This window comes from Camelina sativa, chromosome 16, assembly GCF_030686135.1.
Source record: "Camelina sativa cultivar CO46 ecotype springtype chromosome 16, ASM3068613v1".
NCBI lineage: Eukaryota > Viridiplantae > Streptophyta > Magnoliopsida > Brassicales > Brassicaceae > Camelina > Camelina sativa.
In genome coordinates this window covers 28,974,782-28,999,215 of record NC_141895.1, presented here as the reverse complement: position 1 = coordinate 28,999,215, position 24,434 = coordinate 28,974,782, and the positions used below count along the sequence as shown (strand labels likewise).

At 37.3% G+C, this 24,434-nt stretch overlaps 4 protein-coding genes, 2 long non-coding RNA genes and 2 pseudogenes across 8 annotated transcripts; 5 read left to right on the top strand and 3 right to left on the bottom strand.

Annotated features, from left to right (window-relative positions):
* Window positions 1–152: 152 nt before the first annotated feature.
* Window positions 153–2,117, top strand: LOC109125651 (uncharacterized). The gene is made up of 3 exons (XR_002032765.2): window positions 153–417; window positions 860–1,163; window positions 1,819–2,117. It is a non-coding gene; the product is annotated as an uncharacterized LOC109125651 (long non-coding RNA).
* A 366-nt stretch (window positions 2,118–2,483) lies between these two features.
* LOC104752652 (uncharacterized) lies at window positions 2,484–7,721 on the top strand (annotated as a pseudogene). The gene is made up of 12 exons (XR_015584401.1): window positions 2,484–4,937; window positions 5,016–5,144; window positions 5,241–5,354; window positions 5,478–5,591; window positions 5,669–5,718; window positions 5,803–5,930; window positions 6,025–6,128; window positions 6,231–6,428; window positions 6,536–6,734; window positions 6,826–6,973; window positions 7,073–7,395; window positions 7,488–7,721. The product of XR_015584401.1 is annotated as an uncharacterized LOC104752652 (transcript).
* Window positions 7,722–8,470: 749 nt separating this feature from the next.
* LOC104752653 (disease resistance protein TAO1-like) lies at window positions 8,471–11,855 on the bottom strand (annotated as a pseudogene). The gene is made up of 4 exons (XR_015584399.1): window positions 11,289–11,855; window positions 10,002–11,106; window positions 9,588–9,893; window positions 8,471–9,448 (listed from the first exon to the last, which is right to left on the bottom strand). The product of XR_015584399.1 is annotated as a disease resistance protein TAO1-like (transcript).
* A 400-nt stretch (window positions 11,856–12,255) lies between these two features.
* On the top strand, window positions 12,256–14,978 carry LOC104752654 (pentatricopeptide repeat-containing protein At2g27610). The gene has a single exon (XM_010474847.3). It carries the CDS (start codon window positions 12,372–12,374, stop codon window positions 14,949–14,951), a length of 2,580 nt encoding a protein of 859 aa, XP_010473149.2. The 5' UTR covers window positions 12,256–12,371; the 3' UTR covers window positions 14,952–14,978.
* Window positions 14,943–18,154, bottom strand: LOC104752655 (protein SUPPRESSOR OF K(+) TRANSPORT GROWTH DEFECT 1). Its single transcript, XM_010474848.3, has 8 exons — window positions 17,385–18,154; window positions 17,174–17,279; window positions 16,261–16,459; window positions 16,107–16,175; window positions 15,949–16,023; window positions 15,761–15,859; window positions 15,512–15,667; window positions 14,943–15,260 (listed from the first exon to the last, which is right to left on the bottom strand). Exons 1-8 carry the CDS (start codon window positions 17,860–17,862, stop codon window positions 15,135–15,137), a joined length of 1,308 nt encoding a protein of 435 aa, XP_010473150.1. The 5' UTR covers window positions 17,863–18,154; the 3' UTR covers window positions 14,943–15,134.
* An 834-nt stretch (window positions 18,155–18,988) lies between these two features.
* Window positions 18,989–21,325, top strand: LOC104752656 (uncharacterized). Its single transcript, XM_010474849.3, has 5 exons — window positions 18,989–19,451; window positions 19,570–19,676; window positions 19,781–20,258; window positions 20,347–20,465; window positions 20,945–21,325. Exons 1-5 carry the CDS (start codon window positions 19,230–19,232, stop codon window positions 21,144–21,146), a joined length of 1,128 nt encoding a protein of 375 aa, XP_010473151.1. The 5' UTR covers window positions 18,989–19,229; the 3' UTR covers window positions 21,147–21,325.
* A 148-nt stretch (window positions 21,326–21,473) lies between these two features.
* LOC147926065 (uncharacterized) lies at window positions 21,474–22,062 on the bottom strand. Its single transcript, XR_015584400.1, has 2 exons — window positions 21,942–22,062; window positions 21,474–21,769 (listed from the first exon to the last, which is right to left on the bottom strand). It is a non-coding gene; the product is annotated as an uncharacterized LOC147926065 (long non-coding RNA).
* A 497-nt stretch (window positions 22,063–22,559) lies between these two features.
* LOC104752659 (zinc finger A20 and AN1 domain-containing stress-associated protein 3) lies at window positions 22,560–23,787 on the top strand. The gene is made up of 2 exons (XM_087491330.1): window positions 22,560–22,968; window positions 23,081–23,787. The coding sequence occupies exon 2, from the start codon at window positions 23,122–23,124 to the stop codon at window positions 23,638–23,640; it is 519 nt and encodes a 172-aa protein (XP_087347456.1). The 5' UTR covers window positions 22,560–22,968; window positions 23,081–23,121; the 3' UTR covers window positions 23,641–23,787.
* Window positions 23,788–24,434: the final 647 nt, after the last annotated feature.

Below are 24,434 nucleotides of genomic sequence, written 5' to 3'. Positions count from 1 at the left end.
ACTAATAAAATTGAGAATATAAATGATTGTCTAATCTTTGAATTATGTATTGAATTTGTGTAGTAACATTTTTATAAATTTATAATATGGTTTTATGCTTAGACCATGTGCAATGGCATCTATTTGGACAGTCCCCCAGCATTTATCTTTTAAAAATAAATAAAAAAAGGCCAAATAACGAAGAAACGTATCTTAAAGTGGGACGTTTTTCGTCCGTCTACTTGAACACGTGGAAGCTGGTGATTGGGAGAAAATTTTGTGTAGGGTTAACACAAAACACTTTGTCGTCGAGAGAAAGTTCTCGAATTCTCTCTTCTATCTCGACTCCGTCTCCGTCTTCGTCTTGTGATTGTCCCGTCTCCGTCTTCTTCTTCTTCTTCCTCTCTTTCACAGCAGCTGCAGCTTTGAGTAACTCAGGTATTGATTGAATCTCTCTCTCTTTCCTTCACCATGAATGCTTCTTCAATATTCACGTTTGGAGTACGTAGATAGAGTTTTATGGTTTTGCTCTGTTTTTTTTTATTAATCCTGGGAAAATTTTAAGTGAACGGATGCCAATTTTTGGTTAAGCAGAATCGTTGATTCGAATTTCACTGTTGTTGCGAATTTGGTATTGGATACATTCCAATTCGGATTAATTTTGACCTACGGGTTTGTGGGTTTTGTGTTCTGATATGTTTGAGCTCAACCCTAATTGAAAAAATGTGTTCTTTATAATGTGAAATTCTGATTTCAGTTCATTCTCATTTGAGAATTATGAGTTAAAGTTTTGGTTTTTAGTACTGGCATAGTAATGCAATGGTGGTGAACTATTTAGCCAGTTCTATATCTGACATCTCCTTGGGTTTCAAAATTGCAGGGCAGGAGAGCAGCTTGTGGGGATAGAGCAAGACCCTTCTAATTTTACACCTTCGAATACGAGGTTCCAGCGAGGAAGCTCGAGTATCCGTAGAAGGTTCAGCACCAATGAATCTATTTCAATGAATTATTTCACTCTACGTACCTGGGACACTTGATGAAGCTGATAAGGTTCTAGTTGATATTGGCACTGGTTACTTCATTGAGGTAATGCGATCACAATAAGAAACACTTACGATGATGGAAAAGACTATTGTCAGAGGAAGATCAACTTGCTCAAATCCAACTTTGACCAACTTTTTGAGGTAAATTTCACTCTCTTGGCAACTTTGAAATGCTTGATTTGGTGTTTAGATTGATCCTGAGGTGATTAGAGAGAAAAAGCCTACACTTTTCTTTCATACGGCTTATAGAGTATGCCTTAGAAGTTAGAACTATACTTTTACAAAAGAATGTCACTGTTCTCATTAACCTTTACAAAGTTGTGAAATGAGTAATATAGAATGGAGTCTGATTCTATTACGAGGGGTTAGGCTCTTACTTGATTCATTCAGTAACTGATTCGTTGTAGATAATAGTTGAGGGCTGTAAGTTTTATGGCTGCTAAGGAATGCAGTAAACATAATCATGAAGCCCTTTGATTGGTCCTTTCCTTCACCTTGTCAAGCACCCCGTAGAGCCATACATGCATATATAATATACACTAAGTAGAATCTTTACTTAAACTCCGAATTTGAACCGCTGTTCTTGTATTTGTTAGTAGTTCCGAGTATCGTTTCAGTATAAATCAGAATCCAATGCTATGATCTCTCCTTTTTATTTGCTTCAGTATTGTTCACATCAATCTTGCGTCACTGCCAAATTGTTCAACACTCTTTTGTTGGAGAACCTATATTTACCATCTATAATTTACTCAAGCTTTTAGTTGTTAACGTCAAGAATGATGTTCATTCAATGCAGGTCGCAGCCAAAAGGAAAAGTGTGGCAGATGAAGCTGGGATGATCTTGCAGGCCAAAGTTAAACAGTTATCAGCTGCAACCACGTCGTGAAATTTCTTCTTCTCTAGTACGTTTACTATTGACACCTATCTTGAAATTGTTAATGTTTTTGTCCAATCAGTTATGTTATGATTTTTATACTCTCAATGGTTTGTGTTTTATTTGCTACAATAACCTGTACTCATACAAATAGACACCAATGCTTATATTAAAAATAAGAACCTTTCAAAATAATACTATTAAATTTGGGGGACCAAAAACAAGGGGACAACAATGCCTATGCTCTTAGTGTTTTTTCTTCTTCTTCTTCTATATATTGTTTTTAACACATATGTTTCCTATTTTTATTTTCTAAAAAATCGCACCTATCGTTTTCCATCACTTATACAACCTAGATTTCTACTAATTGCAAGAATGCAATAGCATAATATTTCAAATTTCACTATTTGATTCAATTTTGACAAAATATTGTTTTGTAAGAACTTAATTTATTTAAATTTTACCAAACAAAATTAAAATAATAGCAGAAAATCTAACGTAACTTAATTCTTAAAAAAAAAAAAAAAAAATTGTTTAGTCTGTGAGTGTTTAATAACTTTAAAAAGATTCTACCAAAAAAAAAAATTAACTTTAAAAATATAGGGTCTAAAAAGTGAAAGTAATTTAAAGCAAACTCGATACTTGATCACAGTCTTCTCTTTTGCCACATTTGTTGATTCGTCGAGTCTCTTTTGTATCGTCGCCTCTTCTTACTGCAACATCTTTCAAATTCACAAATTTTGTTCATCCCAAAAACATGAAGACCATTCTACATTTAGCTCTTAACCCAAATTCAAAGATTCACACAACTTTTAGGTTCTCTTTCGTTGATTTATCCGTGAAAAAATCCCAAACGGGTAAATGCACATAACGTGTTCGACGAAATTCCCCAATGCTCAAAATTGAGTTTTTGTTTTGTTTTCCCAAGCCTTGTCACGTGCCCCTCACGTGACAAGCTGTTATATTCGTTAATATCCCCCGCTTCGTCTCTGTTTCTTCTCGCAACACACACATAGCAGAGAGAGAGACCAAGAAAACGCAAGAACCTTGAGGGATCGTTCGTAGCAATGGAGCCTACTACTAGTTTTCTAAGAGATGCTGAGAGCGCAGCACTCCACGCAAAGGCTAAAGATCTCTTCGCTCGTGGAGATCACATCAAGGCTTTGGAGATAATCCAAGATATGATTCAGGTCCACAAGGAAGACAAGAACATATGGTTTCTTCATTCCGAAGAAGGTTACATGATGATGAAACTATGGTCAAAAACAGAGAACCTTGACGTGGATTTCACATACTTGTTGGCTTCCGTTGCAAGTTTTACACAACATGACAAGTTATTAACAGCTTGCGCACATGGATTCTACAATTTGGCACGACATACAGGGTCAGTGATGTATTACAAGAAATGTGTTAAGATAGGAAAACGAGGTTTATCTGTTACTAACGCAAATGAAGACTCGGCTTCTTCTGTTGCTCAATTGAGTTTGCAACAGAAGTTACATCAGGAGAAAACGAAGAAAGACCTGGAGAATATTATCAAAGATTCTGAGTTCAGGATCTCTGTTTCCAATACTGGAGGACTGAAGGATTTATCCGAAGACGAATGTGAGTCAGAAGATTTGGAGTCAAAGACTAGTCCAGAGCCGGTTAAGAACAAGTATAAGGGGTTGAGCTCGTTTTGGTTAGGTTTGGATGTTAAGGTCAAAAGGGATTTTATGAAAGTAAGCATAGAAAAGCTTACAAGTTTTGTGGAGGGAGTACATGGGCAAAAAGGACGAGATGCTTTAGAGAAAATTCTCGATTCTGCCAGGGAAGACAGAAAATGGATATTCTGGATGTGCCGAACTAAATGTTCGAACAAGTTTTATAGTGCTGAAGAATGTAAGAAACATCTTGAACAAGAACATGCTGCAGATTTTAAACCTTCAAAGGAAATGGATATGGTTAAGAGGATAGGCAAAGACTGGGTTCGTAAGATATCGGTTGGAGGTTGGGAACCAGTGGACACAGTAGCTGCAGTTGAAATGATCAAAAATCGGCTCGCAGATGTGAAAGGGTTTTCATATAAGAATGGATGGTCCAAGGAATGGCCTTTAGCTGTGGATGAAGAGCGGAGTAAGTTACTCAAGGAAATCAAATTTTTTCTCGTGATGTTTTGTGACCTTAAAATTCTCTCTTGTAGTGTTCGAGACAGTGTGATGCAATATCCTTTGAAGTATCTTGGAAAACTTGAAGTTTCCAAACAGAGTCTTGTCGATTCTCACCTAGTGGAAACACCTCAGAGTATATGTTTTCTGGACTGTCATGAACTCAGTCAAATCCTAAACTTTCTAAAACGCATCAAATGTGAAAGGGAAGATGGTATAGATCTGGTTTCCAGAGCAGTGGACAGTACCTTGGGTTGTACTCGAGTTACAGAAAAGATCGACTTTGACCCTCAGTTTTCATTTCTGCTTCTGGATAGAAGACTTCTGAAAAGCAATAATGATCCATTCGATGATGAAGGGACAATCAATGTTTTTGAGCCCAATGCTCACTACGCCAAGGCACATGCTCAGGGAGATGATATCATATCCTGGTTAACTGACTACAATATAGAAGATTGGACTTTTCCCAAACCTATCTGGGAACATAATCTTGATATCTGGGTGGCTGTTCTGAGAGCTGTTCAGTTCACATGTAGGACACTGGGAACCAAATATGCAAAGAAAATGAAGGTCTTCCATTATTATGTAGCTCTTACTGTCATCGTAGACTTGTGTATGGGTGAGGATGAAAGGAGAAGGAATATTCAGGAAGATCAGTGGAACAGCTATGCATCTCTTCTATGGGATAGATGCGAAGAGAGAGCACCTGGAAATTCCCTCACTGCAAAATTATTTGTGTGTACAGTACGAGATGTTCTCGAAGGCGCATTGGATCTGACATTTGATTTCCCCGATTTTGAAGAATGCTTGAATCTTATACGTGAGCATAAAAGTCTCAGCGATGATGTAGTGTTGAAGTCCATAGGCTCTCTGAAAGCAGTGGCCAATACCAAGGTTCATTCATGATTTTGAAATTCATTAACAACTTAATGGCATGAATTGCCCATATTAAAGTATCTACATGACTTACAGGTTATGCTTATCGATTCAAAGATATTGCTGGTTGATAATTCAAGGATTAGTTTGCTGGACAACCTCACCAGGCTTTCAGTTTTTGACAACCGCACTTATATCCTTGAACTGCTGAGAATTTTCTTGCTGGTTGGTTTGAAACTAAAGCTATATACAGATTTCAATTTCAGGCTTATTTGGCCTTTGAACTGTTTCTAATATGTTATTATATATCTTCTCATCTAGTATGAAATTAGGAATATGGAATCCAAAGCCAAGTTAGATGCAGCAGAGGCAGATCTTTTACTCGAGGAAGATAAGAAGTCACAGTCAAAGAAGAAGACAACTAAAAGCAAAAAGGTCTTGGCGGTTCTAAATTCTCAATTTTCTTTTTTCAAATTTTGGTTAATCTGTTGTAAGAATGAATGGCCTTCATATATGAAACTATGTTTCTAACATGTTATTATGTATCTTCTCATATAGAATGAAATTATGAATATGGAATCCAAAGCCAAGTTAGATGCAGCAGATGCAGATTTTTTACTCGAGGAGGAGAAGAAGTCACAGTCAAAGAAGAAGAAAACTAAAAACAAAAAGGTCTTTGGAGGTTCTCAATTTTCTTTCCTGTAATTTTGGTTATTCTGTTGTAAGAATGAATGGCCTTCATGACGCAGGAGAGAACTTCAACGAACATATCGAGTCCTCTTCATAAGACTGGAGAACAGTAAGAACCTCAAGAGTCTTTTTTCGTGTGTTAATAAATTGCTTTCAGGTTTTCTCTGAGCAAAACGTGGTCTTACATGTCTAGTAAGCCTTCTGTCAACCTTGAACCGGAAAGCACGTCTGTGGTAGAAGATTCTGTGGAACTAGATGATACCCTTGCAAGTGAAAGACGTCAATCGGAAATTTCATCCCACGCTATTAATCAAGAGGATGGTAAAGTTGACTTTGTTTGTAAAAGAGCTTCTCAGTTGACGAATAATGTGAGTTATATGCATAATTCTTATTTCCTTCTTTCGCCATCTTCAAGTTATGCAAAATATACTTGGAGAAGATTCACAGTCGGAACATATAGAGTCAGCTCTTGGAGAAGCTGGAAGCAGATGCAATTCAGTTCTTGACATGACACTGATGGTAAAGCACTTACCAACCAAAACACTATTGAACACCTAAACTCTCGTCTTCTGAATCAAATCATTCTCTTCGAGAAGTTCACAAAAAAATCTGGTATTGCAGGCACTCTTGAACATTAAAATGCTCAAAGAAGATTTGATGCACAATAAGCAACCATTTCAAGACCACCTGGAAGAACACGCTCCTCCTGCACTACAAAATTTCTTTACTGCTTTTGTGTCAGGCGAGATAAATAATGAGGGAGTCTACAGTTGCCTCTTGAGTGACTTACTTGCTTCCATAGAAGAAGTTCTTTCCATGGTTCGTTTGAAGAATATAACCTTCTAAGCTTGGTATTATAATTATTATTCTTCTGTAAGCTTGATTGTTTATTTTAAAGTAATTCTATTTTTCTATACCCTTTTCAGTCGAATGATGCTGAGGTTCTTATAGACATCCTAGAGTTTTGGCATTGCTGGAAGAATGCTGAGGTTCTTAGTAACTCGCCTTTTTACGTTGGAGGAAAATGAAAGAATGAGTTGTAGAAAATGCAGAAAGAAACTAAATTATCCAGAGCAAAGTTCTTATGGCATTGTTATGGCTGCAGATTCGATCAGAGACTTGAAGGTATGTTTCATTTGTTTCCCTCTTTATGTTTCCTACAGAAACTAATACTACCCCTTGATTACAAGGTTGTTCTGTGCGTATATATTTGCAGTGTGCTCTTGGGAATATAGAGTTTGTGGATATCTGTAAGGTGATCCGCATGGAATATAAACTGTTATGTGACATTAAAACAGGAGGTTGTGGAATAACAAACTTTGTACATCACATTATAAGTAAATGCCCACCTATCTTCACAATCGGTAAGTTTTGACCACCATGATTGTGATCTTATTGTATTCATTTCATATATTAAGCTCATGATAAAGCAATGTTGGTGTTATGTGGCTTTGCAACATTAGTTTTAGAATGGGAGAAGAGTGAAACTGAAATAGAAATATCTGAAACAACAAAGGCTTTGGACTGGGAGATAGATATCAGCAGGGTGTACGAAGGATTAGAACCAAACACTAACTACCGGCTTGTATCATTGGTAAAACATATGAAACAGTGTCAGAAATCTTATAGTTATTCTTCTCCTGTATTAATTTTTTGTTACAGTCTCAGAATATGGTATGTGATGCTGATGCAGGTTGGTTGTGGTGAAGAAGAAAAAGAATACATTTGCTTAGCTTATGTAAAGAACCGGTGGGTTAATCTCAGACATGGTGCTTTAAATGGAGAGGTAAGACGAAAGAATTGATTTTGTCTTTCCGTATTGTGAATTTAGAGATAGACCAAACATGATTGATGCATTCCTTTTTGGTAATGCCATAGAATGTAGGTAACTGGAAGAGTGTGGTCAGATTCTGTGGAGAGAGAAAGGTTCGACCAGAGATTTTGTTTTATGAAGCGGCCGCCAGATCGATGACCTATTAACAAGTGACGGAATTGTATCAATATGGAGAAATCCAACATGATGTTAGAAATCAGACATGTTCCAATTCAAATGAAGTTTTGTTCTCTGTTCTATAATATATGATTTGTCTTCGGAACTACATTTTGTTCATATACACTGAAGAAGATCCTTGCGCATAAATATTTTAACAGCAATTATGATACGATCATTCATCATCGTATTACATAAGAAGAAGAAAACTATTGGGTCAAGTTATTGGAAAATACACATCTTTCGTAGTTGTGTATCTCCATCGATTTAAATCTTAAGTCTGGATCGTTCTTCCAACTTCTTATTCATGAAGAAACTTGTGTAGTTATGGTTGTATGCAAGTTTATCACCGCCGGATCAACATCGCATTAGTCGAAATGATCGTCGTGGTTCCATCCTTTTTTATATAGAAGTGAAACAAAAGCAACATGAGAATCAGTAAAATAGCACAAACACGTGCTATTGTGCACGTCTCTTACATAAGAGACAAACACCATATTTTTTTTTTGTTTTTTTTTCTTCTTTTCTTTGCCAACAGGCCTAACACCACCGTACGTCATGGATAACACGTTCAATATTCATAATCACAACCAGATAAACCTCCAAGAATCTCTCCCCAAGGGAGCACCGTGGCCTAGTAGACCAACGTAACAATTATAAATATATGGTCCATCAATCATATAAATTATCAAATTATACGTGTGGTGTGCATATATATATACACATCAATTTTTATCAGAGCTTATTTTCCTGATTCTATAAAAGTATTATTTATAGTACTTCAATCTTATTTGTAAATAAGAAATGTCTACTTAAAAAAAAAAAAATATTAAATCATAAACAAGACTGCATACAATAAATAATAAGAAGATATGAAATTAATCTTAAAATTGCTTTAAAACATTTTATATTAAGAAACAAACAAAAACCTCTAAAAAATCTTATACTATGAAACAAAGGGAGTAATTTATGGATAAAAGTAAAACATTTATAAATTAACAGATTTTCATGATATTCTATATACTTGGGAAATCATCTCGACCGGTCTCCCCTTCTCTATCTTCCAATCGAGATCCAATTTGTTGAGATTAGTTAAAGTTGTAATAGAATAGGGGAGCTTCTTCAGACTTGAGCATGCACTGAGATTTAGTTCTTGGAGATTAGTGGCATCCTCGATAGAAGAGGTGAGCTCCACAAGACTTGAGCAGTTGCTGAGATTTAATTTCTTGAGATTAGTGACATTCCCAATAGAGGAAGAGAATCCCACCGAAGATGTTCCCTTTTGCTCATGAAGATTAGTGGCATCAACTATAGAGGAGGAGAACCCCACTGAAGATAAGTATCTATACAGATTTGGATTTCGCTCTAGGAAATTAGGCTTTCGCTCTAGGAAACTAGGCTTTCGCTCATGGAGATTAGTGGCATTATTGACTATAGAAGGGAGCCTCCTTAGACTTGAGCATCCACTGAGATCCAAATCTTGGAAATTCTTGGCATTCCACATCAAAGGGTCCTGGTAAGAACTAGAGAAATTGTCCAGATTAAATGTGTTGAGACTAGTGATATTCCAAATACAAGAAGGGAGTTGCACCAGACTTGAGCACTCAACAAGAAATATCTTGAGATTAGGGATATTTTCGATAGAGTTAGGGATAGTCAGCAGGCTTGTGCAATGCTCGATATTCAAAATCAACAGATTGATTGCATTTCCAATTGAAGATGGTAGCTCTATCAACCTTGAGCAGTGACTGATATCTAAACTCAGGAGATTAGTGGCAGTTGAGAGATCAGGAAGCTTCTTCAGGTTTTTGGAATAACTCAAATCCACCCACTTGAGGTTTTGAAGAGGCTGCATGTCCAGACAAGTAAAGGCAACGTACACGTAAATTATTATGTGCTTTACTAATTATTATATTAGTAAACAAATAAAATGATACTGAAACAAAAGAAACATACGCCATCTAAATTTTAATAATATTTTAACTCACTTGAACTCCTTCCCACAGCTTCTTAAGCTTGCTGTAACGCATGTTTAGCTCGACAAGGAACGATGTATTGAAACTAGAAGGCAAACAATTCATTGGAAAATATTCCCAATGTAGTAATCGAAGCTTTGGAGATAGATAATTCAGACTTTGTTGAGAGTGCAATATACAACCATTATAATCTTCAACTTTTCCATGGAATCTTAAGAATTGGAGATTCCACATTCTTTCGAAGCATCTTTCGCTAATATCAAAATCACCGTTGATTTCAGATAAGTCGAGATCCATACCTACAATACTTTTACTACCCTGGATATAATAAGAGTAGAGAAGGTAATGAGTTTACAATTAAACTTAGTTTAGAGAGGGAACAAGGCAATGAATATATATGACTAATTAATGTGAAAATTAACTTACCGTTTCCTTAGTGAGTACTTGACAGATCTCTTTAGCATCAACCAAAAATTGGCGTTGTCCAGGTTCTTGAACAGACTGGTTACGAACAATGTCTCTACCTAGTTGTACTAACAGACTAGGCATCTTTATAAATCCACATTCTCGAGATATGAGAGATTTTTCAGCTAATATTTTAAGCCCTTGACTCAAGTCCAAGAATGTATCCGCAAGATAATCTTCAAGTGTCTGTATACTTTTATTGCTGAAAAAAGCAAGCTATATAAAGAAATAAATCTTTATCTTCATCGCATAAGGCGTCGTAACTGAATCGTAAAATACTTTGAATATCTTGGTGAAGCCTAGTTCTTAACCTTGGAAGTGCATCGATCCACTCTTGCTTGGACATTCCCCGGAAATAAGAGCCCATTACACTTAATCCCAAGGGGAGTTTCCCGGAAAGTTTTGTAACTTCCCATGCAAGCTCCTCGAAACCATCTCTAATGGACTTTTGCCCAAAAGCATTCAAGCAGAAGATTTGAAGCGCCTCTTCATCAATAGGATAATCCACCTTGCAAATATGATTGATACCATGTGCCTTTAAGAGATTGTGGTCTTGTGTTGTTATGATAATCCGACTTCCATTACCAAACCATTTAGGTTCTTTCGCCATAGCATCTAACTGTACTAACCGATCGACATCATCAAGAACGACAAGCACTTTCTTATCTTTCAACCTTTCCCGTGCCACACCTAAGTGACGTATCTCAAATCCTTTTGATTTAAGGTTTGAGATAAAAGTTGTTCCTGTAATTGCAACATGAGTGCAAAGTTGTCGCGGTTCTGTACTGTATAGACTCCTTTTATACTCACCATAAATGCAGTATGAGTGAAGTTACTACAAAGTGTTTCATATAAGGCTCTAACGATGGTCGTCTTACCAATACCCGCAGGACCCAAAACCCCTACCATTCTCACTTCATCACATTCTATGCATAACAAAGACATCATCTTTTCCATGTGAGCTTCAATCCCAACTAAGTCTTCAAAGTGGTTTGATGGGATATAATTATTTAGTGTATTTGAAACGTTTGTCGCAATTTGCTCGATCATGTCCGCTTCATTACACCTAACAAGCAACAGATTAATGTAAAACCACTTGAGAAAAAAAAGACATACAGATTATTATATTAGTAGTCATTTAACCGGTTGTCAATTATATATTATATCAGTCATTATTTAACCGGTTGCAATAATCTAACTATCTTAGAAGGAAAAAAAAAAGTCAAAGTGGAGATCAAAAAGGCTAACCAGTTGCGTGAATGGTAACCAGCAATTATTGCCACTTGGGCCAAAGCATGTCTCCCTCTCCTAATGTTCTCTTTTGTTTTACCTTTACAAGTTTTTTTGAAGACTTGTCCAAAATTTCCGGTTTGTTTCTTGACATCAGTTGGATGGACTTTATAGAAAATGGTCATCACCGTTTGATCCAACTCTTTGCTACAATTCATAATCTCCACCAGTTCATTAAGGCACCATGTCGAAGAAGCGTAATTTTCCGAGAGCAAGACGATCAGGATTCTTGATCCTCTAATAGCTTTTACGAGTTCTGGACGGATCGATTTGCTTCTCTCGATACCATTATCATTGAATATGTCGATTCCCTTTGCTTTGAACTCCTTGATAACGTGACTGAGAAAGTCTTTGCGAACATCTGCTCCGTGGAAGCTCGGGAAGACATCTTGTATCCAACTACGAGACGAAGGATCAAGAGCCATGTCATGAATATGATTCAAGATCTTTTGAGTCTTTTTAGAAACCAATCTGCATAATGAAATTAGAGAAGGGAGATAGCAATGTCAAAATGTGAGACGCATAACAACGTTGTGGGGTGAAGTCAACCATAGAAAAAGTCTATTTAGACAACAATTAAAGTCTATTACTAAATTAGAGAGTGGTTGATCTATCAATTATATATGTACCTTTTCCGTTTCATTTTATAGGATGTTTTAAACATTTTATTTTGTTTCATAATACAAACATTTTATAAATCGTTTTATGCTAATCTAGCAAGTTGACTTGGTCAATAAGGTATGATACCTTAGGTATCGAATGGGCATTAATGAAAACCGAAATATTTTACAAACCAAACTAATCAGAAATCACAAAACCGAAATATCTTACAAACCAATACTAATCAGAAAACACAAAACCAAAATCCTGAAAACCAAACCGAAACAGACCAAAATACGGTTGAAACACTATGAACAGTGTCTAACCAACAAAATATCATTTTTATAATTTTTTTGATAGACTCAACAAAGAGTTGTTTTTTGAACCGCAAATGAATAATTCGAAAACACAAAACAATTTGTTCGTTGTCTTGAAAAGCAAATGCAATTCGCAACGACAATACGGAGACCTAAATCTCTGGAAAAGTTCAAACCCAATCATCGAATTTATTGCTTTGGAGCTTCTTCTTCTTCCTCTCGTTTACATAGTGCGTACAATGTGTTCGACAAAAGTCCTGACCGAGATGGGGAGAGTTATACGAGTTTGCTTTTTGGGTTTTCTCGCGACGGGCGAACTCAGGAAGCAACAAGACTCTTTTTGAATATTCATCGTTTGGGAATGGAGATGGACTGCTCAATATTCTCCTCTGTTATAAAAGTTTCTGCTACTTTGTGTGATGAGCTTTTTGGTAGACAGTTGCATTGTCAGTGTATAAAGTTTGGGTTTTTAGATGATGTGAGTGTGGGAACATCGCTGGTTGATACATATATGAAAGGAAGTAACTTTAAAGATGGAAGGAATGTTTTTGATGAAATGAAGGAGAAAAATGTTGTTACTTGGACTACATTGATAAGCGGGTATGCTCGGAATTCGATGAATGAGGAAGTTTTGACATTGTTTATGAGAATGCAAGGTGAAGGGACTCAGCCGAACTCGTTTACTTACGCAGCTGCTCTTGGAGTTTTGGCTGAAGAAGGAGTGGGCGGGAGGGGAACTCAGGTACACACGGTTGTTGTAAAGAACGGTTTAGATAAAACGATTCCGGTGTCTAATTCTCTGATTAATTTGTATCTCAAGTGTGGGAGTGTTAGAAAAGCTAGAGTTTTGTTTGATAAAACAGAAGTAAAGAGTGTGGTGACTTGGAATAGTATGATTTCAGGATATGCAGGAAACGGGCTTGATTTAGAAGCGTTGGGAATGTTTCACTCTATGAGGCTTAATCATGTGCGGTTATCTGAATCGAGCTTTGCTTCCATTATTAAGCTGTGCGCTAACCTCAAAGAACTGAGGTTCACAGAGCAGCTCCATTGCAGTGTTGTGAAATACGGGTTTGTGTTTGATCAAAATATAAGGACGGCTCTAATGGTGGCTTATAGTAAATGTATGGCGATGGTTGATGCTCTTAGGTTGTTCAAAGAGACAGGATCCCTTGGGAATGTTGTGTCATGGACAGCGATGATTAGTGGTTTTTTGCAGAATGATGGGAAAGAGGAAGCAGTGGATTTGTTTTCGGAAATGAAGAGGAAAGGTGTTAGGCCGAACGAATTCACTTATTCTGTCATTCTCACAGCTCTTCCTGTGATTTCTCCATCAGAGGTCCACGCACAGGTTGTAAAGAGTAACTACGAGAGGTCTTCAACCGTTGGAATTGCTCTTCTAGATGCTTATGTGAAGTTAGGTAAAGTAGATGAGGCTGCAAAAGTTTTTAGTGGTATTGATGATAAAGATATTGTGGCTTGGTCAGCGATGCTTGCAGGATATGCTCAGACCGGAGAGACGGAGGCAGCTATTAAGATGTTCAGCAAGCTCACAAAGGGCGGGGTGAAACCGAATGAGTTTACATTCTCTAGCATCCTTAACGTGTGTGCGGCTACTACTGCATCTATGGGACAGGGAAAGCAGTTCCACGGGTTTGCTATAAAATCAAGACTAGATAGCTCTTTGTGTGTTAGTAGTGCTCTTCTAACCATGTATGCAAAGAAAGGAAACATCGAGAGTGCGGAAGAAGTCTTTAAGAGGCAGAGAGAGAGAGATCTAGTATCATGGAATTCGATGATCTCTGGGTATGCACAACACGGGCAAGCTATGAAGGCTCTAGAAGTTTTCAAGGAAATGAAGAAGAGAAAGGTGAAAATGGATAGCGTGACATTCGTCGGAGTATTTACTGCTTGTACACATGCTGGGTTAGTAGAAGAAGGCGAAAAGTATTACGATATAATGGTGAGAGAATGCAAGATTGCACCTACAAAGGAGCATAATAGTTGTATGGTGGATTTATACAGCCGAGCCGGGCAACTTGAAAAGGCTATGAAGGTCATAGACAACATGCCAAACCCGGCTAGTTCCACCATTTGGAGAACAATCCTAGCTGCATGTCGTGTGCACAAGAAAACAGAGCTTGGGAGATTAGCTGCAGAGAAGATCATTGCAATGAAACCAGAGGATTCAGCTGCATATGTGCTGTTGTCTAATATGTATGCAGAGGCAGGAGACTGGCAAGAGAGAGCCAAAGTAAGGAAGCTGATGAACGAGAGAAACGTGAAGAAAGAACCTGGTTACAGTTGGATTGAGGTCAAGAACAAGACTCACGCATTCTTGGCAGGTGATCGGTCTCATCCTCGTAAAGATCAGATCTATATGAAGCTAGAAAATTTAAGTACACGGCTGAAAGATTTAGGGTATGAGCCGGATACAAGTTATGTGCTTCAAGACATTGATGATGAGCATAAAGAAGCTGTTCTTGCTCAGCATAGTGAGAGATTAGCTATTGCTTTTGGGTTGCTTGCTACACCAAAGGGATCCCCTCTTTTGATCATTAAGAACCTTAGGGTTTGTGGAGATTGTCATGCAGTCATCAAATTGATTGCAAAGATTGAAAAAAGAGAGATTGTAGTTAGAGATTCAAACCGGTTTCATCACTTTGGCAGTGATGGAGTTTGCTCATGTGGGGAGTTTTGGTGAAATAATAAAAAGAAAACATTCATAACATTTTTTACACGTTTCGAGAAATAAAGCAAATTCAATGTTTTTGGGATGAAATCAAACATGGGTTTGAGATTTGTTTTGCTTCTCAGTACATACATAAGCAGAAAGTCAAAGAGACTAATATGAATATGAGAGGTATTTGATGGAATGTCAAATCTATTAACCCTCTTCTCCAAACTCCTGTGTGAATCTCTCATGGACATCAAGGTCAGACTTGCTCACTGTTGGCCTTTGTCTTGCAAGTACCTTCTCGAAATCTGTTCGGGTGATAGGTGGTGGAATAATCTGTCACATAAATACACAAATCGGTCTTTAGTTTACAGCATCAAAGACTTAACGACTACAAAAATCTCAGTATCATACGACCGAAAGAACTTTTCGAAAATATATTTTTTAAGACCAATAGCATAGCATTGCATTATTTATGCTTCAGATTTTATGTGGCTTCCAGCAGATACATGTAGAGATTCAAAGGATTTAAAAATCAGAGTGAAACACAAGACCTCAATGATATATTTTAAGTTTTTGATGCGTACCTTCTCTGCAAGTCCTTTTGCTGCTAGATCTTGCATTGTAGTCTGGATGGCATCAGGGTGTCTAGGCCCACATGGCATCCATGTACCATCAGGAGACTTGAAAAAGAACATTGCATCTTGCGTTTTACGAACAGGTTCAAACAGAACATCTTTTACCTGCAAGAATCAAAAAGATTCTCAATACAAAGGCTTCTCTATCTATAGCAACATTGAGGACAATAAGAAATAACTCAAGGACAAGTCACGTACACAAACAGCCACATCTGAACCAGAAAACCCTTCTGTCTTTTGGCCTAAATATTCAAAATCAGGTTCAGTTAAATTATGAGGAGTGTCTCCCAAATGGACCTGCATTTACAAAACATATCTCATTAGTAAACTGTTTGGGTCTCCCTTGAATGGTTTTTACTTAAGGAACTCGAAGCAAATGAATATACTTTGAACATGTGCTGCCGAGCCTTGGCCTCTGGAAGAGGAATATAAATACGCTTGTCAAAACGTCTTCGGATAGCCTGAAATCAACATGGTATTACCAAGATAGCATTTAACTGGCAACGAAAATATAGAACCAATATCCTCTTCTGACTTTTTTTACCTGATCAAGAGCATATGGTGTATTGGTTGCTGCAAGCACAAGTACTTTCTCATCATTGTGTCCAACACCCTAAAATGAAAAGAGATGAATAATGAAAAGAAATGTTTCTGCTAAGACTGAATGACAGAAAGTTCAGTTCAGATAAGCTTTGCACCTGCATCTGCACTAGAAGCTCCGTTTTTATACGTCTTGAAGCTTCACTCTCATTTCCTTCTCCACGTGTACCACACAAAGAATCTATCTCATCAACAAATATAATCGATGGGGCACTTTCGCGGGCCATCTCGAAAAGGTTTGATACCAGCTTCTCACTTTCACCCATCCACTTTGAGACCAGGTCTGATGAAGACACGCTGATGGTTGGGAAGTAAAAAGGAAACAACTATTCTTAAGCTATAACGTGTTTCCAAGTATAAACACTGTGAACACAAGATAAGATAGAAAAACAACCAACATGAAGTACCTAGCTAGACATAATCCAAAACCCAAGGCCCTAGCACATGATGATGCTAGCCAAGGAAGTTTTCATCTTTATGATCGAGTATCTCGTGCAACCACCGTTAAAATAAGAATTTGTGGCAACCTTAAACCAACGGATTTGCATGTTTTCCTAATTAATACCACAATCGTCGATTCTCTAATATGCCATATAGATTCAACCAGAGACTATACACTAGCCTTTAAAATCTCGCTTTAATGCTTGTTTATAACATGCACAGATAGCAGAATGTTGTAAATCGATTGCAAGTTGCAACATATAGTAGACTCTGCACATAAGTTACAGAGAAAAATCAACCCTTTCTAACAATTTTCTAAACTGATTTCCTTAACACTACTATCTGAATTTGAAGAAAACACTTAGTTATTAAACGCAAACAAAATCAAAGAACCTAGAAATAACCTTAAGGATTAATTCAAGACCACCCCCTCCTCCAACTAATCCTAAAATACTCCAATACGCCTACATCCCTAACCAAATAATCAAATCCAGGAGCTATAACCAAAGAGCTAAGACACTGCACTAATATACTCATGTAGCTTGAAACACTTTTGGACATATATGTTACCTGAAAAAGGTAGAGTCTGCTTCAGTAGCAACAGCCTTAGCCAAATACGATTTTCCTGTTCCTGGTGGCCCATACAACAAGAAAGCTCTCCATGGCCGCCTCTTTCCTAAATAAGGACACAAACCAAGTTTAATCAATAATACACAGATAAAGGTCACAAATTTATAAAGAGAATGGTTTCAATCTTCAATGAATCGCTCGCTCAAATTACCTGTGAAGAACTGTGGGAACTTAACTGGCAAAATCACAGCTTCCTGCAAAGCTTGTTTAGCACTTTCAAGCCCAGCAACATCTGACCACTTGATGTTAGGCTTCTCCCTAACAATCGCAGAGTTCAACCCAGCTCGAAGCTTCGATTGCTCAGGATCTTCACCATCTTTACCACCGCCTTCTCCATCCTTCGGCTTAGTCTTCGGCCTCGTCGCAACCGCCGCGTCGCCGTTAGATCCCGGACCCGATCCACCTTCATCGAGAACAGCACGGATCTCCTCTGCACGGCGGAGATACTCGGTGAATTTCTGGGTAATAGCTTCTCTGATCTTAGGGTTCTTCTCATACTTGAGATGAGTTTTGAAGTACTCAAGCGCGTTCATGTATAAAGGGAACGCCTTGTTGTAATTCCCGGCATTGTCTTCGTGAACCGCTTGCTTCACGTACTCGATCGCTTGTTCCTTGAAATTGCTGTACATAACTTAGGGTTTTACCAGGAAACTCGATTTCGAAAATTGTGTACCTCCTGATTAATTGAATCGGTGATGATGATCAAGGATAGAGAAGGAGCCTTGAAATCGTAATTAGAAGATTCCGAATTTGGAGAATGAGAGAAGAAGAAGGAATGGATTATGCAAATCGATGAAGAAAAGCCAGATTTGTTGACGACGAAGACGAAAAGGTCTTGAAAACAGCGGAGCGTAGGTTTGTAGAAGAATGAAACGTTGAAGCGTTTTTGGAAGTTGTGAAGATTTGGCTCAGCGTTTTGATGAACCATAAGGAAAACGCTTGCCGTTTTTTATTATATGCTTATTATTTTTGTCCAACATGATTTGTATTAAAAAGCGAAAAAAGTAAAAATAATCTTGTCATGAACGACTGAACGCATACATAAACAAATTATACTATCATATGTGTACATTTGTTATTGACTTGTTTCTATCAACAGTAAGAACAAAAGGCAATTTTTTTTAAACTAATTTATTCTCTTTAATTGTCCCAAAAGTCTGATTATTTAATTTATCAGAACTCACAAATAAAATTAATCAAATTAGGTTAGAATCTCGGCAGTTTTTGGTGTTTTAATTTCTAACATTTAAAAAGTTATAGATTCATGGTCAATTACATATTATTTCTTTAAGATAAGCAAAAGGATTAATGACTTTATTGTAGAGTTTATACGAAATGGATAATGAGATGCACAATATTTAAAGCTTAGTTATAAATTATTTGCTACAATATATAGCTAAATTTCCAATTGAAAAATAAACACCATCTCTTCTTTGGAAGTCAGTTTGTTTGCAAATACATTATTGGTTCTATTTTTAGTTTTTAGTCAATTAAATATATGCATTTACATATTTATTGTCATTCGAGTGTGATTAATTTTATTTTTTTGAAGAGAAATCAATTTTTAACATTAAATAAAATGTATTGAGTTGGTATCTTGAGAAAAATAATCTTGCGAAAAAAATAACAAAATCTATTACAATCTTAAATTTCCTATTTTCTAGGGAAGCTTCATTTATCATAATTTCTTTTTTTAAATCATTAACTAAAATGGCTGATAAATTGATTTTTGAGAACTGTCGACAAAAAAAAAATATGATTTTTTTGATAATCTGCGTCAAGTCAATGGCTTATCTTTGATTTGTAGTACATGCGGTTCTGCGCCTAAACCAAACTAAACCAAACGCCTCAACTGCCAAATCGGTAGACGCAACGCACGAGCATAGGGCCTACGTGGCAGCATTTAGGGGACTTGGGTCAACTCTCTCTTCCGCCTCGACTCCTCTCTCTATCGATAGTGTGTAGTTTTGAGCTGGACCTGAGAACGAACAAGAAAATGGGGAAACGAGAGAAAAAACCCAATCGACGTCGCCACAAAGGTGAATTTTCTAATACCAATTCGGAAGAAGATTTCTACGATCAACACCCGCCGGTTGCTGCCTCCGTCGACGACGAAGAAGATGAAGAAGAGGAAAACTCTGAGGAAGAAGATAAGGAAGAAGGAAATGAATCATCTGATTTGCCTTCAAAGTTTCTTCTTTACCAACAATCCGTACAGGTAAATTTTGCAACACTCTGTACTTTGCCCTTTTAGGTTCCATTGAGTGGTTCGTTCTTACAGAGAAAAAGAAGTACTAAGCTTTTTAAGACATTGTGTTCTGTGTGTTTTGGTGCAGTCACCAAAAGGAGACGTAAGCTACTTGCAGAAGTTCTTTCTAATGTATATTGGTGGAAGGCAGCCACTCCATTTCCAAGAAGATTTCTGTGGCACTGCTCTTTTAAGGTAAATCCAATTGTGTCACTGAGTTTTAAAGTATCTATCTTTGAATCCTATACTTGGCAAAAAAGAAATGTTTAGTTGCTTAATGATTTGATTGCTTGATTTAGTGCGGAGTGGCTGAAGACTGACACAAGACGGACTGCTATAGGGCTAGATTTTGACCTTGAGGCGTTAGAATGGTGCATGGATAACAACATTAGTAAACTTGGTGCTGATGTGTATTCAAGGATGTCGCTTTTACATGGGAATGTTTTGAGCCCTCTTGAGGCTAAGCAAGTGAAATCTAAATCTCATGAGCTGATACAAAATATTAGTTTGGATGATGGTGATAATGAAGATTTGGTTGATCCTAGTGTTGTTGATTCCTTAGAGAAAGATGAACCTGATTCGTTGCCGAAGAGGGATATCGTGTGTGCTTTCAACTTCAGTTGCTGTTGTCTCCACAAACGCTCGGAGTTGGTTACTTACTTCAAGAATGCACGTGAAGCTTTGTCTAAGAAAGGTGGTATTTTCGTGATGGATTTGTATGGAGGTGCTTCTGCTGAGGGACAGTTGAAACTTCAACGGAAGTTCCCAAATTTCACGGTAATTTTTCATTCTTATACTTCATTTTGTGCAAAAGAGTGTCAGAGCCATATGATTGTACTAACGATTTATCAATATGATTTGGCAGTACACATGGGAGCAAGCTGAGTTTGACATTTTAAGTCGCAAGACAAGGATCAGTCTGCACTATCACCTTCAAAAGCAGAACAGGAAGATTCGCCATGCTTTTTCATATAGCTGGAGACTGTAAGTGGCTTGTAATCTGCTTCTGTATCCATTCTTTTCCCAAAAGTGGGACAATCATTACCAACAATTTCTCACTAGCCTTACGAAAATCTCACTGTAACAAAAAAAGAGGCCTATTTCTATACTTAGGGGTATTGCCTAGCATTTTAGATAACTTGATAAGCGTAGGATGATGTTTCATCTGTCAATAGATGTTCCTGCATCCCCTGGTTTTTGTCGGTTGGGTGAGGTAGATGTTCTGTAGTGCAGTCACTATGGATCAGAACTCACACAAGCATGTGCTCCAATGTAGCTGATATCTAAATTCTCATGTTAGTGAGTTTATTATTGCGTTGGTGGATTAAGTAGCAGCGATATCTAATGTTATATTCATGGCAAGACTTTCTTATCGTCCATGAAATTAGTTGTACTTGTATTACTGAACTTTTGGATGCATGATTGACATCAAGTTCCTGGGTCTTCTGTTCATGTGTGTGTAGGTGGTCATTGCCGGAGATAAAGGACTGTATGGAGGAAGCCGGGTTTAGAGCAGTCCATTTTTGGCTTAGAGAAATGCCAGACGCTTCTGAAATGCGTAGAACAGATGGGTTTGGTGCAGGCCGTGATATCAAGTATGAGCAAGTCAAGAACTTTCAACAGTGTGATGCTTGGAATGCTTACATTGTTGCTGTCAACCTCTAGTTTTGTATACCAATCCGGTATGGTTGAGTCTTTCAATGTTTTGAACCATGCCCTAAAGGGTCATTTATTTATCTAAGCTATAATTAAAACCTTAGGATCCTCTGTCGATTTTACATCTGGCCTTTATTTCTGACATTGAGAAGTTAAGACAAAAATCTCCGATCCCTAGATTTTTTACATGTGATCGTTGTTGAAGCAGTCAGAATAATGCTCTACGGTTCCCCTGATTCCATGATTTTAAACCTTCACTACCTAGTGTTCTCTATATTATCTTTAGGTAGTGTTCTCGAACACGATTGGATAAGTCATGAGCTCTCGATAACACTCTAGCAAAGACATTCAAGTATCATATCATATACAGATACATATATTAATACAAACCTCAAGACTGGTAAGGCTTAGTTTATGATTGAGATAGCCGTTGAAGGTGAAGATCCGAGGTTAAACAGCAAGACAGTCCGAATGATATGCTAACTTGCCAGAAATCCAGAATGATATACATATTAAATATGCTAACTTGCCAGAAATCCGAATGAGTGATGAGTCAAGGTCAGATAGACACCACGCGACACTTGTGGAGGATAAACAGCAAGACATTCACATACAAAATTGTGAAAATAACCCTAATACAAGAGTCAAAGAGAAGCAGGTCTTAAAAGAAATTTTATTCAAAATCGAAGGTGGTGTCTGGAACAAATCATATGGCTTTGAATAGTTAACTGTTGCTTTGAACAAAGGTAAACAACTTATTTACAACAAAAAAAAGGATCAAGGAAAAATGAAAAATGATCATACCAATTAATGAGACTATAGGTAAGGCATATAACCTTGGGATTTGATGATTTGTGCAATCTAGTTTGATCAAGACTAAATCAATTCTCCTAAGGTGATCCTGGTGTGACCAAATCGGAAAGGTAAGCCATTGGAGATTAATTTATGATATTTATAATAAAAAAAAGAGCCGTTGACCTTTAACTCTGTGTGAGAAAAGAGGAGGCTTAATCGTTGACTTGATTGGTTCATGGTTATCATACGATGAGCAGGTTGATCTTGACTGTTGGACCGGTTAGCAAAATAATGTAAATTTAAGAGCCGGTTATCTCTAACCCATGACTATTGTGTTGTGTAGGTTGGTCTAGCTTGATTGTGGACCGAAGTGACATCAACCAAATGCTCTAAACATGACCAAAAGATTACTTTTAGATTGCTTCCAAGGAAAGAAATTTGGAATTTTGATTGGGTTGATTGATCAAATGAACAATGCATTAAGTCCAATTTTTTTCCCTAAAATTCCAAAATTAATCACATTCATCGTATTAGAAGGCGTCATTAACAATGCATTGAATCCAATTCATATCTCTATTAGGTTTATTATCCCCTTATAAAAGAAAACCCCTTTGATCGGGGGGACTCAGTCCTTCACAACAAGCAAACTGAACTATCTTGGTGTAGATTCCAAAATGACATTTTAAATTTCGTGCAAGTTGTAACATAAAATTTATATACAGTACAAAGAATATTGTAGGAGGTTCTGGAATCTTCATCGCCACGAAGCCCCAAAAGCCAATTTTCACTATTTTGATTTTCCACAAATTTTTCCTATTTTTCATTTACAAAAAAAAAAAAATTAATAATAATAATCGATTGCTTCGTCGTTAGTTTTTTCCCAACTCCGCTCCTCATTTTCATCTCTTTTTTGTTTGTTTATATTCATTTCTGCTTTTAAAAATACATTACACAAAGAGAGAGAGAGAGAGTCTCCATCGGATCCGTCTTCTTCTCCTCTAAACCGATCTAATCATCATCTTCTTGTTTCTTCCAGGTATCCATGTTTTTTTTTTTTTTTTTTTTTTTTTTAATTATATGATTTTGATGAGATTTTCATTAGACCATAACAGATCTATTCAAATTCTGATCATCGATCCGTTGTGTAGAAATCTCGCCGGAGTTTTTTTTTTTTCCGAAGGTTGTTGTTATGGCGGAGGAACACAGACTTCAAGAACCAAAACTATGCGCTAACAATTGTGGTTTCTTCGGAAGCACCGCTACCCAAAACCTTTGCTCCAAATGTTTTCGAGATCTACAGCATCAACAACAAAACTCTTCCACCGCTAAACACGCTCTTAATCAATCCCTAGCCGCCGCAGCCGCTTCCGCCGTTTCTTCTCCCGACGGTGGTGCTGCGTCGTCCTCTGTATCGCCACCTCTACCTCCTCCTCCAGCTGATACCGTTGTCAAAACGAATTTGGGGAAAGGAGCGGCGGCTGATGCGGTGGAGGAGGAGGAAGGACCGCCGCAAGATCCGAAGCGGTGTTTGACTTGTAGGCGGCGAGTTGGAATAACGGGGTTTCGTTGTAGGTGTGGTTTTGTTTTCTGCGGGACGCATAGGTACGCGGAGCAGCATGAATGCTCCTTTGATTTCAAGCGGATGGGGAAAGATAAGATCGCTAAGGCGAATCCGATTGTGAAAGCTGATAAGCTCGAGAAGATTTGACATGTTTGTTGTTGTTGTTGTTTCTGTTGCTTTGGTTTGTGAGTTTGGGATGAATGAAAACACATACACATGAACCAGAGAGAGCAAGAAAAACATGCTATTGTAAATTTTAATCTTTATCATTTTAAGCTTATTTGATTTCTTTTAGTTTGGTTCCAGTCCAAGTGTTTTGGTTATCAATATTGATTTTGATTGTTTCGTTTGATGTTCATGTAGAAGCTTAAAGTAGAATGTGAAATTTGTAGAATTGGGTTTTGGTTTGTCATGTTTTTTGTTACAGGTTTGACCACTCTTGTCTTGTTTGCCAAGTTTACGGTCGGGCTGACTTTGTGTTCTGTTTTTTTCCAACCCTCACAGAGAGAGAGGTTTGGAACTAAATCGAGATATGAGATGATGGAACATGTGGGTTCTTTCTAACTAACGTTCACGCACTATATTGATATAGCATCTCACTAAATAATGATCAGTTAAAAAATATACAGATCCTGATGAAATTATGTGCTAGTCTTATATTTCAATTCAGTCCAACCTTGTTTGTTACTTTACTTGTTAAACGAGTCATCTCTGCCCTATTCTTAATGTAAAATTGCATCCTGAAAATAACTAAGGAGATCTTACAAAATAATAATGAAATACTTGTACTGTGTTAGGTTACGAGCTTAAAGATCGAGTCTTTCTTGAATCCTTTTACAAACCAAGATTTTAAGTCGTTTGATTTAAAAACAGAGAAACCACATAAACTGTTGAAATAGAAACGAAGAAATTAAGATAGAAAAGTTATTCAAAATAGAAAA

Excerpts from the sequence above, each read along its gene's own strand:
- LOC104752654 (XM_010474847.3), top strand. The coding sequence starts at position 12,372 with ATGCAATTCGCAACGACAATACGGAGACCTAAATCTCTGGAAAAGTTC.
- LOC104752655 (XM_010474848.3), bottom strand. The coding sequence starts at position 17,862 with ATGTACAGCAATTTCAAGGAACAAGCGATCGAGTACGTGAAGCAAGCG. Across the intron at positions 17,280-17,384 it reads GTTCCCACAGTTCTTCACAG|GAAAGAGGCGGCCATGGAGA; the intron begins GTAATTTGAGCG and ends GTCCTTATTTAG. Across the intron at positions 16,460-17,173 it reads GCAGACTCTACCTTTTTCAG|CGTGTCTTCATCAGACCTGG; the intron begins GTAACATATATG and ends CCCAACCATCAG.
- LOC104752656 (XM_010474849.3), top strand. The coding sequence starts at position 19,230 with ATGGGGAAACGAGAGAAAAAACCCAATCGACGTCGCCACAAAGGTGAA. Across the intron at positions 19,452-19,569 it reads TTTACCAACAATCCGTACAG|TCACCAAAAGGAGACGTAAG; the intron begins GTAAATTTTGCA and ends GTTTTGGTGCAG. Across the intron at positions 19,677-19,780 it reads TGTGGCACTGCTCTTTTAAG|TGCGGAGTGGCTGAAGACTG; the intron begins GTAAATCCAATT and ends TGCTTGATTTAG.
- LOC104752659 (XM_087491330.1), top strand. The coding sequence starts at position 23,122 with ATGGCGGAGGAACACAGACTTCAAGAACCAAAACTATGCGCTAACAAT.